At 41.2% G+C, this 15,808-nt stretch overlaps 2 protein-coding genes across 2 annotated transcripts; one reads left to right on the top strand and one right to left on the bottom strand.

Annotated features, from left to right (window-relative positions):
- Nucleotides 1-848: 848 nt before the first annotated feature.
- LOC149190738 (uncharacterized) lies at nt 849-1,638 on the bottom strand. Its single transcript, XM_089410584.1, has 2 exons — nt 1,627-1,638; nt 849-1,550 (listed from the first exon to the last, which is right to left on the bottom strand). The coding sequence occupies exons 1-2, from the start codon at nt 1,636-1,638 to the stop codon at nt 849-851; spliced, it is 714 nt and encodes a 237-aa protein (XP_089266710.1).
- A 10,895-nt stretch (nt 1,639-12,533) lies between these two features.
- LOC149190737 (uncharacterized) lies at nt 12,534-13,430 on the top strand. The gene is made up of 2 exons (XM_089413436.1): nt 12,534-13,078; nt 13,201-13,430. Exons 1-2 carry the CDS (start codon nt 13,015-13,017, stop codon nt 13,428-13,430), a joined length of 294 nt encoding a protein of 97 aa, XP_089269562.1. The 5' UTR covers nt 12,534-13,014.
- The last annotated feature ends 2,378 nt before the right edge of the window (nt 13,431-15,808 follow it).

The raw sequence follows: 15,808 nt of genomic DNA, 5'->3' as shown, positions 1-15,808 counted from the left end.
AAAGTAATTATATATATATATATATATATAATTGTGATGAGTCAACTTTCATTTGCAAATAGTAGAAAGTAATAAATGCCTCATTGTTAATTGAAAATCAAATTATAAGAAATTTACCCATCTCCAAAAAGGAAATGATCTTATATCAACTTTGTAGAGAAATAATGTAGTTAAAAGTAAAATAAATAAATAAAAAAATGTATACATTATATAAAACAATATATATATATATATATATATATAAAGCAACCTCATTATTTTATGCCCAAGTAAAAATTACACTTGGTTTATATATATTTATCTTAACAAGCTATTAGATAGATTAAGTCTATCAAGGTGCAAATATTTTATTCAAGTTTTGCACTCTAAAAGAGGTTTGCACCTCAAGAGATTTGATCCCTCTCGGTTATAACTAAATTTTTAGTTAAGACTGATATATTTAATATCCCATAAATATTGGATATCTTGGAAATATTATAAGAAATAAAAAATGTGCTTTTAATTTAAAAAAAGATATACAATTATACTTTTTAAATTAAAAAATAAGTTAATAAATAAAAACCCGAAAGTATTTTATGCTTTCTTATAAAATAGCATGAAATTATTATTTTTTTACAGAAACGGATAGTGGATATATTAGATACTTAGCCTTAATGCCAAAAAGCAGATTACAAAAGGAAAGCCTAATTCCGCGAATACCGCATAACCTCGCAAGGTCGTGTCATTTATGCTTAGCTCACATCTCTTTTTAGTTGCTACTATGTGATCAATTTCAGAGATTTTCCCAATTTTGTGGATACATACATACTGATTTAACAATAGGTAGTAAAACATGACAGCTCTCTAAATTAAGGAATTGGTTCCCATGTTTCCTGTCTGCCTCTGAGCAAAGCTCCAGCCATAAGAAGGGCTGCTTTGTTGGCTTCAATGTCCGCCTCCTTATTATTAGCTCTCAACACGTGGTAGAAATTCAATTTCTGGAATGAGTCTCCAAGATCTGTTATTCTGAAAATCAGCCTTGCAAGCCTTAGGTCTGTTGGCTTAGAATGTGTCACCATAGTGTTAATGATAAACTGAGAATCCCCAATTACATTAGCCTCCCTGATGTTCAGCACTTTTAAAAGCTTGAGGCCTTGGAAAAGAGCCAAAGCCTCAGCTTGAATGCTAGAATCAATGCTCAAACCCCAGGCGAAACTGTGGATCCTCATGCCATCTGGATTTAATATGACACCTCCAGCGCCAGCTCTTCCAGGGTTGCTCTTTGCAGCCCCATCAAAAAATAGAGAATGTCTCGGATGATTTGTAGTCCATCCCTGGAACTCTTTTGTTGTAGCCCTTATTTGCCGATCTTTGGGGAGGGAGATACTATTTGCAATTTTTTGGAACTGAAGATCAAGAGAAGAGCCCCAATTTATATCTTGCTGGCTTAGACTTAAATCGTCTTTGTACTCTTTCAGGCACTCTTTTAACTGGCATTTAACCTTAACTACCACAAGCTTGGCATCCTGTTCGTAGTTTCTGAAGATCCTTTTATTTCGCTCAAGCCAAACCTGCCAATAGATTATTTTAGGGAGAATAGCCCAAGCAGCTCTGATAGTTTTGTTTTTTGGTGGGGGACCAGGATACCTTTGCAGTCATTTAGCAAAAAGATTAGGAATGGAGGAAGGCAAAGCAAAGCTGGAGCTCAAAGATCCCAGCAGCTCGGTCCAAATATGCATTGTGAAAGTGCATTCAAGCATCAGGTGAGTTACGCTTTCCTGGTTTTCCTTACAAAGGCTGCACCTTGAAGGGTCGTGGAAACCTCGCTTCTGAAGATTATCATCAGTCAAAATTTTGGAGTGGCATAGCAGCTAGTTGAAGAAGTCGATTTTTGGCAAGGAGGGATAATGCCATATCCCTTTCCACGGCTCTGGGTTCGTGGCCACATGAGGGCGCTCACACAGCTTGGCGTAGCCATGAGCTACAGTGTATCCACCAGCCTGCGCACCCCAACCTCTTGAGTCACGATTTCGTGCCAGCATTGGAGCCAAGTTGTGGAGCTTGGATAATAGGATCTTGCGCTCCATAAACAACTCTGGGGGCGTTTGAAGATTCCAGCCAACCCAGAGTGAATCCTGCCAGACGGAAATGTCCCACAGGGAACGCATACTAGTCTCGTTCATCCATCTGCGCAGCTCTTGAAGTGAGCGACAGTCTCCCAACGGCTCATTATTCATTATCCTGTATGTCCAGAGGTTGATCCTTTTTCCATTACCGGGAATCCAGTAGCATCAACATTGATGAGAGGGCAGGTTTTGATACAGAGATTTAGAAAGGGCGTATTTGGATGTGACAAAGGATGATCTAGGCAGTGGGAACGTTGGCCTTTGAAATATTTTTTCCAAAGAGCTAATTGAGCCCAGCCTAGGTTAGGAGCAATAATTCTCCAGATTAATTTAGCTCCCATTACAATCTTATGGATGCCAATATTTTTGAAATTCAAGCGTCCTTCCAATAATGGTTTGGAGATGGATTCCCACTTGACTAGCGGAATCTTTTTCTCATTCTGCTTGCCCCCCTTCCAAAAAAAATTCGAATGATCTCCTCCATTTTTCTAAGAATGCCAGTGGGAGCAAGAAGGATAGAAAACTGAAATAAGAGAACGCTGTTAAGAACAGATTTGATGAGAATAGTCTTACCAACAATGTTAAGCCAGGAAAAGCCCCATGCAAGCAACTTGTTCTTGAATTTCTCCAATTGGGGAAGCCAATCTCTGCTGTAGGCTCTTTTGAGAAAAACAGGGAGGCCCAAGTACTTGAATGAAGTCCAATTTGAGGAGGCGACGAAACCTAAGGATCTGGAAATGGAGTTGAGTAAGCTGGGAGTGGTGTTCCAACAATAGATATGGAATTTGCCATTATTTAGACTGCTTCCCGAGACCATACAAAACTCGTCCAAAGCTCCTTTAAATCTGGAGACCATGAGCACAGAAGTAGCTCCCAATAACAAGGTGTCATCCGCAAAGAGGGCATGATTTATGTTTTTAACGCCACTTGCTATGTAGAGCCCAACGATTTCCTGATCCATTATTTTTTTCTCTAAATAAAAATTGAGAACTGAGGCTTGAAGAAACAATAGAAGTGGTGAGAGAGGGAACCCCTGCCTGAGCCCTCTCGTGGCTTTGAAAAAATCAGCAGCTCTGCCATTTACTAACAGGGCAATCCAAGGCTCTGAAATGCAAGCCCGAATCCATTTTATAAATTTCGCAGAAAATCAAAGCTTATGTAAGAATTTCAGCAGAAAACTATGCCTAACTCGATCGAATGCATTTGCTAAATCAAGTTTGACAACCATACCTTTTTCATTGCGACTCAAACTTGAGTGGATTGCCTCTTGAACCAGAATGAAATTGTCCACAATCTGTCTACCTTGAATGAAGGCTCCTTGACTTTCCGGAATGATTTTGGGGAGGATGAGCTTCAATCTATTAGTGATAACTTTGGTAATCAATTTGTAACCAATATTAAAAAGCGAAATCGGGCGAAACCTGTTGAAGGAGTTGGCTCTTTTCTCTTTGGGGATGAGAGCAAGAAAAGCAGAGTTCGTGCTGCCTCTGATTTTTTGGCAAACTTGATCCAGGTGGATGTTGGTGGCCACCCACCTATCCCATTTGGACCCCCACAACTGTCTCTTTCAGTTTTTCACTTTCCTTAATTATAGCGCAGTTTACTATTTTTAGCAGTTTTTCGGGTCCTAAACTTCCGGAGCCGTTTTGAGGCCCTAAACGACGTTTTTTGGGAAATCCACCACTAGCGATTTTTCTAATAAAATTCGTCTTTTCCGTCGTAGTACTCGGAGAGATCTTTCCAACGGGCTATCATGCGCGTCAAACGGAGATAATATGACCAATTCGCGACCCCGGGAAGTTGGTTGTCCAACTCACCCCAAAACGGGGCCCACAATTTGGCGTTTCATCTTCCAGGGTTAGGTTTTGGAATGTGAAGGGTTTTCCATTGTTTCTCAATAATAAATAGGCCTTCGAGCCTCATTGTAAACACAGTTCGGAACAGTTCAGAGGCATGTAGCCGACACATCTCTTCTCAGAGATAAGCTACCATCGCCCTAGCTGGGTTATTTCTATTTCTATTTGTAAGCATATTTCAGTATTTTACAGTAATGAAATGAAGTATTATTTCCACTGCATATCTGTCTTTATGGTTATCGCATCTCTGTGTTTATGGCTATCTCTGTAATTTATTGCGTTCCTGTCTAAATCCGGATTAGTGGTATCAGAGCGGTCTGCTTTTTCTCTGTTTTTCTTTGCATGTCCCCAACGAGGTCAGGATATAAGGAGTTAGGGCTTGAATTGGTCGAACCTTTACAAGAACAGCCTCGCAAATCTCGACGACCTCCCATGGCGGATGAGAAGAAAGACGAGGGGGCAGGAGATCCTATCAGAATCTTGCTCGAAGAAGCCCTCGAGCGGCAAAGGAACGCGATGATGGATAGCTTTGCGCAGATCCTTCAACGGCTACCCAGAGGTGACACATCGGCTTCCAATAGCTACTCTGGAAACGCCACACCGTTTAAGGTACAAGTTAATTTTGAAATCCCCATCTTCGAGGGTCAAATAGACGCAGATGTCGTAGATAAATGGTTAAATCTGCTAGATGGGTATTTTTCTGTTCATGAATTTTCAAGTCGGGAAAAGATTGTTTTCGCTCTTCTCAAAGCAGCCCCCCATGTCAAGGACTGGTGGGAAACATACTGCGAGCAGAAGGATGAGAGTACAGGCTCACTGTTTTCAGCCGCCCCCACTTGGAATGATTTCCGGGATGCCATCAAGGAGTAGTACTACCCTGTCAAGAGCTATGAGGACAAATACATCAAATGGACCACACTGCAGCAGGGACGAGACCAAGATGTGCCAGAGTTCACAAATATTTTTCATACCCTTCGCACACAGTTGGGTATCAAAGATTCTGAGCTGCATCTGGTACTCAAATACCGCGGGTGCCTACACAGATACATCCAGAAGGGATGGAGTTCTTGAACATCTCCTCACTCGGCACAGCATACTGATACGCTGTCAAAATCGAGAAAAAGTTCAAACAGAAGAAGCGAGACTTTGGATCTGCAAATCCGAAGCCCAAAGGACAAAGCCAAGGCGGGGTGACCCAAGACAACCCCTCGAAGCTGCAAGAAAAGAACAAGACCACGAAGCCGAAGAAGGACACAGAAAAGTGGTGAGAGTTGCACAAGAGTCCCACTCATAACACAAGTGAGTGTCGGACCAAGCAGTCGCTGGTGGCCGAGTTGAAGGCTTCCGAATCAGATGCATGTTCCGACTCTAAGCCAGAACCTGACAAGGGGGATGGCAAAGGGAAGCAAATAATTGATGCGGATCCTAGTGCCACTGTTGCCACTGCCAAGATCCAGAAGAATGAGCCCGAAGAGCCAGAGGAGGGGGAACGTCTTTTCCACTCACAGATGTCGGTGAAGGGTTCGCCGCTGCAATTCATTGTCGACAGTGGCAGCCAAAAGAACCTCGTTTCAACAGAGGTCGTGAAGCGGTTGGGCCTACCAACTACGCCACACCCACAATCGTACAGTATCGGGTGGCTTCACGAAGGACGAGATCTCAAAGTTCGCCAGCAGTGCCGCCTTCCCTACAGCATCAAGCCCTTCACAGACGAGGTATTGTGTGATGTTACACCTCTGGATGTTTGTGATGTACTATTAGGCCAGCCATACTTGTGGAGGCGACATGCTGTGTATGAGTCAAGGCCTCGCGCTGTCATTATTTCTTTGGATAACTCATTATACAGGATATCGGAGGTAGCCCCACCTACTACCACCTCTTTGATCACTGCTAAGAAAGGCAGCAAGCTCATCTCACAGACTAGGAAATTTATTTTCTGTCTGGTTCGCTCCCAAAGTAAGGGGAAGATTGTTGCTACATCCATGACCCCCACGAAGGGTTCCTCCACGTAGCAGTAGCAACAGAGGGATACAGTCATAACAGAACACAGGAACAACTTCTTCTCACCCACAGGGGTACCACACAAGTTTCAGGTGGGGAACAAAGTTTGGCTGCATCGACAGAAAGAACGCCTTACCAGAACCCATCAGAAGCTCAGGCCACTCCGACATGGTCCTTACACCAGTACCAAGGCTACAGGCAACAATGCTTTGAAGAATAGCATTCCTCCATTCCTTCACTTGCACCGAGTGTTCAATGTGGACCGTCGCCGACCATGCTTCCCACCATTTCTGGACACATTAGAGATTGCAGAACAGCTCACCAGAGACCCAACTCAGCAGAAGCTTCCTCATCTCAGGGAGGAACTCAACGCAATGGGGACCATTGCTTCCCAAGGGGGGAGGAATGATCCAGGTGGATGTTGGTGGCCACCCACCTATCCCATTTGGACCCCCACAACTGTCTCTTTCAGTTTTTCACTTTCCTTAATTATAGCGCAGTTTACTATTTTTAGCAGTTTTTCGGGTCCTAAACTTCCGGAGCCGTTTTGAGGCCCTAAATGACGTTTTTTGGGAAATCATCTTTTCCGTCGTAGTACTCGGAGAGATCTTTCCAACGGGCTATCATGCGCGTCAAACGAAGATAATATGACCAATTCGCGACCCGGGAAGTTGGCTGTCCAACTCACCCCAAAACGGGGCCCACAATTTGGTGTTTCATCTTCTAGGGTTAGGTTTTGGAATGTGAAGGGTTTTCCATTGTTTCTCAATAATAAATAGGCCTTCGAGCCTCATTGTAAACACAGTTCAGAACAGTTCAGAGGCATGTAGTCGACACATCTCTTCTCAGAGATAAGCTACCATCTCCCTAGCTGGGTTATTTCTATTTTTATTTGTAAGCATATTTCAGTATTTTACAGTAATGAAATGAAGTATTATTTCCGCTGCATATCTGTCTTTATGGTTATCGCATCTCTGTGTTTATGGCTATCTCTGTAATTTATTGCGTTCCTGTCTAAATCTGGATCAAAACTTGGGACTTTAGAACCATTTTGTAAAGATCTTTTTCCATAATCGACCAACAAATTTGGAGGAATCTGGCTGAGAGTCCATCCAGTCCAGGAGCTTTGTCTGGGTCTATGGCAAAGAGGGCATCCTTGACTTCATTCTTGGTGACTTTAGCTTCAAGCAGATGATTCATTTCGGCAGTAATCAAGGAGGGGACCACGTCCATCATATCAGATTTTTGTTCCAGATTTGTATCTTCACTATACAGGTTTTTAAAGTGAAGGGAGGCTGCTTTTTTATGTTTGCATTATCCTTGTGAATGGTCGTTCCATCTTTGATTTCAGAAATGGAGTTGGTACATTTCCTTACTTGAGCTTGTTTGTGAAAGAAGGAAGAGTTCCTGTCTCCTGCTTTAAGCCAAAGACTATGTTACCTAAGCCTTCAGTATTCTTCCTCAGCTAAACAAGCCTGATGATAGTTTTGCTGGAGCTGGGCTTCTTTATCTAGAATCTCTTTTGTTATGTCAGCCTTTTCAGCCTAGAGATGATGAATTTCTAGTGTGCCGTTGAATTTTTTTCCTTTTGTTGGTTGGATTGGGTAGAGATTTGGCCCAACTTTTCAAAGCCTTTTTCACTCTTCTAAACTTCTCCTCTCAGACGAAAAAGGGGGAGCCTTTGTCCAGCTGCAACCAGATTCCCTTGACTAATTGCATGAAGTCAGATTCCTTAGCCCAGAGTGGGCTAAATCTGAAGGGAATAGGTTTGAGATCAAGCTGGGACACGAGTTCCAGCTTGATGGGTTTATGATCAGAAGTGTTGCATGGGAGAATGTGGACTCTAGCCTCTAATCCAAGCAGAAGAAAAGAGCTTTGAAGAAAGAATCTGTCCAACCTAGCAGTGATGTGACCGGGGCCAATTCTTTTATTAGTCCAAGTGTACTTGCTAGAGATTGGCTTGATGTCCAGCAGATCCCAGTCCTGCATAAGGTCCTCTGCCCATTCCCTTGCCGGATCGCGAACAATGCTGCCTCCTCTCTTGTCTGCTGACAGAAGAGTGAGATTTAGATCTCCGGCAATGATGATATTCTCAAGATTAACGAGGTCTGCTTGGTTTCTTATGGATTCCCAACAGGCCTTTTTTCCCCAACATTCACAGGGACATACACGTTGAAGAGACTAAAAATCTCTTTTGAGTCTAAATGTTGCAATTTTAAGAACAGCCAGTGAGTGTTGAGGGTCTCAAAAATGACTGAGAATTTGCTAGCGTTCCAGAGAGTGCCCAACCCACCGGAAGCCCCTCGGGCTGAGATTGCTTTTGCCTCACATTTATTCCAGAGTTTCTTACTTACCTGAAGGAAGACGGAGTCCTCTAGTTTGGTCTCCTGGATGAGGAGTATGTCAGGAGCTTCTGTCCTTATTAAACTTTTGATGGCTTCTTCTTTGGTTCTGCTCCCCATACCTCTACAGTTCCAAGAGACAATCTTCATCATTTGTATTTCTGGTTGGCTCCCTTGGAGCCTTGGGGTTGGTTTCTCGCCATCTTTGGTTTTGACACTAATAGCTTCTTGAGAGTTGGCTGGTTGCCTTGGAGCTTATCTTTGAAAGTTTCCTGCTCTCTTTTTTCCTAATCTGTTTTGCGGCCTCTTGTGGATCTCCTTATCGAAGCTTGGGATTCTCCTATTTCACCTTCTTCCTCTGAGCCGTCAGATTCTTGCTCAACTTCCTCGACTTCTACAGTGTTTCCTTTGGAGCTCTCAGCAAGGCTTGCCCCCTTGGGAGAAGAGGGGGTAACTTTTGCGAGGGGGGTTGATTTTTGGATATCTTCTTCCTATGTTTCCTCTATTTGCAAGCTTAGAGGGGTGAACTTATTTTCTTACTCCATTCTGGAAGGGGGTTGCTGAGGAGGGGCCTGCTGGGGGCCCTTCCGTTTGGACCAACATGCTTTTGGGTTTTCTTGGTCCGCTTGACTTGATTCCAGCCTTCTTCTTTACCCTTATCTGGTTCAGCGTTGGATGGGCATCCTCTGGCGAAATGATCGCAGACATGGCATTTTCAACATTTGAAGGGCAACTGCTCATAATCTAGCTTCTGCAAATGAATCCAGCTTCCTACTTTGATTTTGATGGCTTCCGGAAGTCCCACCTCTAGGTCTAGTTCTACGCAGATTCGAGCATAGTCATATTGATCTTTGTTGTTTACCCGATCTATGAATTTCCCAAGGGTGTTGCCGATGTGCTTCAACGAGTCCCAGTTCCAACAATGCACTGGGAGGTTTGGAAACTTGACCCACATTGGGACAGTCGTGGGAACGTCGACTGCAGGGTCGAAATCTGGCGTCCATTTTTTGAGATAAAGGCCCTGGGGGCCCATGAAATAGGGGCCATTCTGGAAGATCAGATCCTTGTCGTTCTTTGAGGTTAATTCGAAGAGGAAAAACCCTCGTCCTAAGAAATAAGAAGTGACCTAGATCTCAGTGGACTTAGGAGAAGGCCATAGTCCGGTGAACTGGCCAACGAGGGCCCGCGTAGCCAGGGACAGGGCAACTTGGATCGAGGTCTCTGGCGGCAGGGAGATTTCAGGAATACCCTTGAGCCTCTTGACAAACTTGGCTGCTTCACTCTTTTTCTTTTGCGGCAAACCAGCCAAGCGCCGAGAGAAGGCTTCGACAGATGGAAGCGGAGGGGGGGGAGCGGGCCTGCCTGGGGCGAGCCCGGGACCTCCATTGGGGCGAACCCTAGCTTACAAACCCCTCCCAGCAGCAAACGAGCCACACAGAATCACAGGCTCTTAACTAATGAGCTCAGGAACAAACGCAGCAAGGCAAAGGGCCCAGGGCCGCGAGGCCGTAGCGCAGGGAGATCTAGGGCGCAGAACAGAGGCGTCGAAGCGCAGGTATAAGACTAGGTTTTCATAGGCTGCTCCATCGCTCCGTCGATTAATGAACCTATCAAAAGATCTTTTTTGAAAAATTACACACTTTTAATGAAAAAAAAAAAGTAATTTTTTGAAAACAAAAGTTTACACTTTTTTAATGAATATAATATATATTTTTTAAATGTGAAAAATCTATGAATAAAGGAAAAATTACACACTTTTAATGAATAAAAAAACATAATTTTTAAAAACAAAAGATTACACTTTTTAAGGAATATAATATACATTTTTACGCCGTAAGGCGTTCCCCTCTGAAATGAACTCCCCCAAATGCTTTTCTGTCTTAATCGTAGCCGTTAGATCTTTTGTTAGACGATTGAACAAAAATCAGCCGTCTAATTTTTCTTATTAAATTAAAACATTAAAAACCCTTAAAAAAACGTAGGGCGATTTAGGTCCATTGGTTCGGCTCTTGGAATCCCGGAGCTCGTTGTGTAAAGAAAAGGCTGCGGCGGCCATTGGAGGGCTAACGAGCAATGCAGAAAATGCTTGGGGAATTGAGGCTAATGGTGGGGTTTCAGTTCTGGTTCATATTTGCAAATCGGGAACCTCAGCTGCACAGGCCATGGCTGTAGGGGCGCTGAAGAATGTGGCTGCTGTGCAAGAGACAAGGAAAACGATGGCGGAAGAAGGGGCGATTACTATTCTGCTCAATCTGGTTTCTTCTGGTATGCCGTCTGCGCTACATAGTCTTGGAGCTACCAAGCCTGGTACATAGTCTTGTGCGAGATTGTGGGATTGGAGCGAAGCCTAGGGTACATAGTCTTGACTGGGATTAGAGTGTCCAAACCTCCGCACTTAAGGGTTGAACCACATACTCGGACCACATACTTGGACTGTACCACGTACTTGGACTTTTTGTTTAGGAATTTATGAATGTACTGCAATAGATATTGGCAAATCATTAAACAAAACAAAAGAGGTTTTCCACTTGATTATGTCCTCTAAGGGGTTTGAACATGGATCTCATTTCTGAGAACCTAAGATTGTGCTTGGCCATCAGTATACCCAAATTTCCTACCCCTTACCTACACCTGCAATTGGGGTATTGTGCATGAGCTCTTGATCTAGTTTGTAGCTCATTACAATCTTCTTTCAGGGCAATCCGACATGCCAATCTTGCATGAGCCCTTGCTCTTACATCTAGCTTATTACAATCCCTTGTCAAGGCAATCAATCAGATATGCCAACATTGCATGAGCTCTTGTTCTTATATCTGGCTTATTTCAATCTCTTGAGGCAATCCAATATGCTAACACTGAGTAGTTGGAGAATCTAAAACAAACATTTATAAGAGAGTGACCATCAGTATTACTTGCTAAACGCCAGTAGATTTGTGAAGTAAAGATACTTGTAAACAGATTTCGTATCCATGACCAGATATTCTTATGAAGGATGCGCCTCCAGAAAACATGCCCAACATGCGTTAAGTTCCCACAATAGCTGCAATATTAGGGTTTGTTAATCTGTTTTCTGGACCCTGCCTTTATTTGGTAGAGTCATGTACAAAATGAACCAGTTAAGGTGCCCCGTTTTTAAGGAATCCTGGATATCCTGAATAGTTTGCACTTTTTGTGCTATGTTATGTTTGTCAATGATTGAAAAACCACCTTCAATTATGTTTGCTTTCGATAGAAACATTGAGGATCATCTTCTCGATCAAGTCTTGTGTAATGTGCAAGACTAATCTTTGTGGGGAAATCACCGTTGTACACTATGATCCTTTAGAGCCTTTCAGGATTTTAGACTCTCTTTCAAAATGTTGGTATTTATATCGGGGCCTACCTTCTAAAGAGTGGTTGTTACCGACGGAGTCACAGATGAGGCTTTCCCTCATTGCACAGTCCAGTTGAGACCATCTGGCGTTTATTCTGGAGCTGCAGATCTACATGTGCCACAATGGGGATTTCATTTGGATTACCTGGAGATGCATATTTTTCAGTGATGTCCACTGGATTGGTGATGACTATTCATTTGAACTACTTCACTTTAGAGGGTTCGGCACTGCATACAAGTTATAGACTCTGTATGTATTGTGGAAACTTTGCTGTAAAGTACCGATTTTGTTTCCTCTGTTCTTCTCTTTACAGAGAGAGGCTAAACTTGTCTTGTATATTGAGACAGGTGCTCAAGAGTTCCAGTTTTAGTCCTGTTGATTCTGGAACAGAGCAATAAGCCCAATCTTAGTCTAGTTTTCTATTCTTTAAAGACACTATAAATCTCCAAATTAAATTATCATAATAATATAATTTTAAGGTCAAGGCCTATTCAGATATCAATTATTTGAATAATTATAGGAATGATATAATTTTAAGGCCAAGGCCTAGTCAGAGGCCGAATTAACAGATGGAATCCCTTTGTTTATGGGACAAGAGATGACCTCTGTGTAGTGATGATTTGACTACATAGTCTATGCAGGTGTACATACTTTACCCTCGCTATACTCAAATTGGCCTAGTCAGACACCAAATTAATGGATGAAATCCCTATCACCTATGCACAGTGATAATTTGAGTCTATGCTGGTTTACATAACCTCCCCCACTAGACTCAAACTTGTGATCTAGAAAGACAGAACACACTGATAGGTCCTCTCTAGAGAGTAGTTGCCACTCCTTGATAGTATGAGATTTCTTTGCTCCTGGTTATATCTTTCCTGAGAAACCAAATTTGTTCTCAAAGGACAGAACACATGATCTTAATTGATAGGTCCACTCTATAGAGTAGCTGCCACTCCTTGATAGTATGAGAGTTCTTTGCTCCTGGTTATATCTTTCCTGAGAAACCAAATTTGTTCTAGGTACTGTCTTCTGTCTAAACTTGCAAATATGTCTTGGGGTTTTAGTTTGTGTATTTGAATTTCTAAGTGCGAATATAGTGAGAATTATGCAGTGGATCATGATCGGTTCAAACTGACGTATTGGGATTTTCCTAAACAAATGCTGTAAACTTCATAAGATAGAATTAATGGCAAAATTTCTATGTGCAATGTGCAAGCAAGAACACATACTAAACAATTTGTAGACTTGGATTGCAGGTCATTGGAGATATTCATTGGTTGTTAACCAAAAAAGAAAAGTCTCATTTTTGTGTTCTGAACTGAAGCCCTAGAGTATGTGGATAACTGCGGAATTTCTTTGTAAGAATATCCTGAAAAAGTTCTATCCAAGAAAAGCTGGTACAATGAAATTAAAGCCTTGTGGTTCTTGAAAATGTCAAATTAGATTTCCCAGTTGTGGAGTTAATATCTTCCAAAATTTAGGAACCTGACTACATTCATATTGCATGTCTGTATTGCAGAATGGCTCGTTCAGCAGAACCAGCCGACAAAGGTGTATTTCAAACCCAGTTCAAAATATCATGTGAAAGAACCGTATGTGAACGGAAAGGAAGCCAGTATATCTGAGAAGCAAAGCTCAGGGCAGCTGGCTGCGGCCTTTACTAAGCCGCCTGTGCCTCCCCTATTTGGTCCCTTATTTGTCTTCTCTATTTTGGAGACGCTACTTCATACAGAGAAGAAAAACGAATGATTTTCTACCCTTCTATTTGACTGCAATGACCCCAAATGCAGCCAACATAAATAATGTATATAGAGTTCAGCGTCTTGCGTAGATATCGATGAGGAACACCTTATTAATTTCTATATGAATCTGTATGTTCTTGAGGGGAGGATCTTGCTTGCTAATGAATATTCTAGTCACAGAAACAAACATTGCAATGGGGTTTGTCTTTCTAAGTCTTGAGTTTAGAGCGAGACGTAAATGTAACTGTACCTTGCATACATTAGTTTCAATAAATAAAAAAACAATGATAACTACAGGATTGTAAAGAAGAATAATGTGAAGAGCGTTAAAATTTTAACACAGAAGTGCTAGGGTAGCTAGGATAGACAGAGTCGTCCGGTTACAAACATGCCCATGCATTTGGTGTGGCTCTCTAGTTTTTCAATTGAAGTTCTGTAAAGCTATCACAGGTGATAGGCATTACCATCAAAAGAGAAAGGTCAATTTGGGAGGAAGAGCTTTAGGATCCTAATGCTGGACCTAGTCTCCCAAAGAGTTCACATACACTTAAAAATGTACAAATCTTCCACATCGTGGCAGAAAGTATCTTGAACAACTGGTTGACACTTAATCTTGAGAAGAGGTTGAGTTGAATGAGCCTCTTCGACAACTATGTTTATTAGGATTTTTTTGTTGATTGTGGAAATCCTGTATCTTCATATGATTTAGGTATTTCCTCTGTTCACCATGGCTGAGTTTGGCAATGTGAAAAATGAGGCAAAGATGCGAGGCCAAATTTCCATAGTGTGTTTATTTTCTGTACATTGGTGCCAAGTTCCATCCTGTGACGCTGTCCTGTATGCATAAATATGCATTTGTTCCTCTACAACTCCAAAATTAATAGATGAAACTAATAAAGGATTCCCGAGTTGAACAGTTGTGCTGTATTCTACGTAAAGCCTAACCCTCTTTGTGAGGAGGGGGGACTAATTAGTGCTTTCAACCTATTGTATTTTTCTTTAACAATTTCATATTGCCACTTAGCAAGAGTTGTTAGATTGAGTTACGCTGGGCAGACATTTATAAATTGTACTTCCAATTTTTATATGCAAAGGCATCGGTCTTAGTAGTAAACCTGGAATTGATCAGGGCAGCGGTATTGATAGTGGTGCTGGAATTTTTATGGTTGTTGTTGGTAATAGGTGAATTCACAAGTATATTTAAAATCAATTACACGTTTACAAGATTTAAAGTCAATATTTATCAAGGCATTATATCTCATCATCATCTCACAAATGAGAATTTGGACAAAAAATAATCCATGACACCCCAGTTGACTGATAGTAAAACTAGAATTAACATCAGTGTTCTAAGCATCTAGATTTTATCTTGAAATCACGATTTTTTGGCCTAGCTGATGTTTTCGGATTTTTACAGATATTTTGATGGTATCTTGATTTTACCGATGTTTGTCCATTTTTACCTGATATTTTTCCGATTTTTAGGATTTTTTGGTGTTCCCAACCCTTACTAATTTTATCCCATGTCTATGTTAGCAACCATAATTGAGTGAAAATATATATCCTTATTTACCTACTATAGATTAATTACCTACTATATTCTGTTAGACTTATTGTTACCATGGAATTATATTATAGAAGGCATCCTTGCATCTTTAAGAGTATTTCAAAGCCTTAAACTAAACAATGGCATTTTTCTGTTGTCGTTAAAGATTATAAAGTTTGGAAATGAATTGAAGATAGGGTGTAGCTAAATCTTTGTTGTTAATTGGGTTTAGCTAGGGTTGGAATTATATTATAGATGCCTTTTTTTTTAATGAGTATTTCAAAGATTTAAATTTAGCAATGGGATTTTTCTGTTTCATTTAAAGATTATAAAGATTGGAAATTAATTCAATAAAGGGTGTAGTTAAATTTTTGTTGTGAATTGGGTTTTAGTTAAGATAAATCGACGAAATGTTGTTGTTTTTTCTATTTCAGTTTTATCTCTTTATGTGTCATGTTGAGTTCATATTTGTTACGATGGAATTATACTAGCAATTGCATCACATGTCGCAAAGGAAACATTGTAAGGCAGTAGCATAGGAAAGAGTAGCATAGAAAAATGAACTTAAATTTTTATGTAATTTTGTTTCTTTATTGGTGTTTCAAAAAAACTTTGAAATTTAAACTTTTCATATTTGAGCTACAAAAGTTAGGAAGGATAGGTGTTTGAAGAATCCCATCAATATCTGCTTTTTTAGAAGTATGTTCATTGATAATGTGTGCTTCTTTGAATGTCTCTAATATGTATTTGTCGACTGCAGAAACCAATACAACTATGTGATCTCTTGTGGTACAGGGGATCTCGGGTTAGTCATGTCTCTTGCCTATTGATTTCTCTAA

The sequence above is a fragment of the Pinus tabuliformis genome, chromosome 3_1, assembly GCF_031772625.1.
Source record: "Pinus tabuliformis cultivar Carrire ecotype Pingquan chromosome 3_1, CPIR1, whole genome shotgun sequence".
In the NCBI taxonomy this organism is placed as follows: Eukaryota; Viridiplantae; Streptophyta; class Pinopsida; order Pinales; family Pinaceae; genus Pinus; species Pinus tabuliformis.
Note: the sequence above shows the minus strand (reverse complement) of the source record. Positions and strands in the feature narration are given on the sequence as shown.

What these genes read in the sequence shown, in the direction of transcription:
- LOC149190737 (XM_089413436.1), top strand. Translation starts at nt 13,015, where the DNA reads ATGTGGATAACTGCGGAATTTCTTTGTAAGAATATCCTGAAAAAGTTC. An exon ending in GTTCTATCCAAGAAAAGCTG is followed by an intron (nt 13,079 to 13,200) that starts GTACAATGAAAT and finishes TCTGTATTGCAG; the next exon opens with AATGGCTCGTTCAGCAGAAC.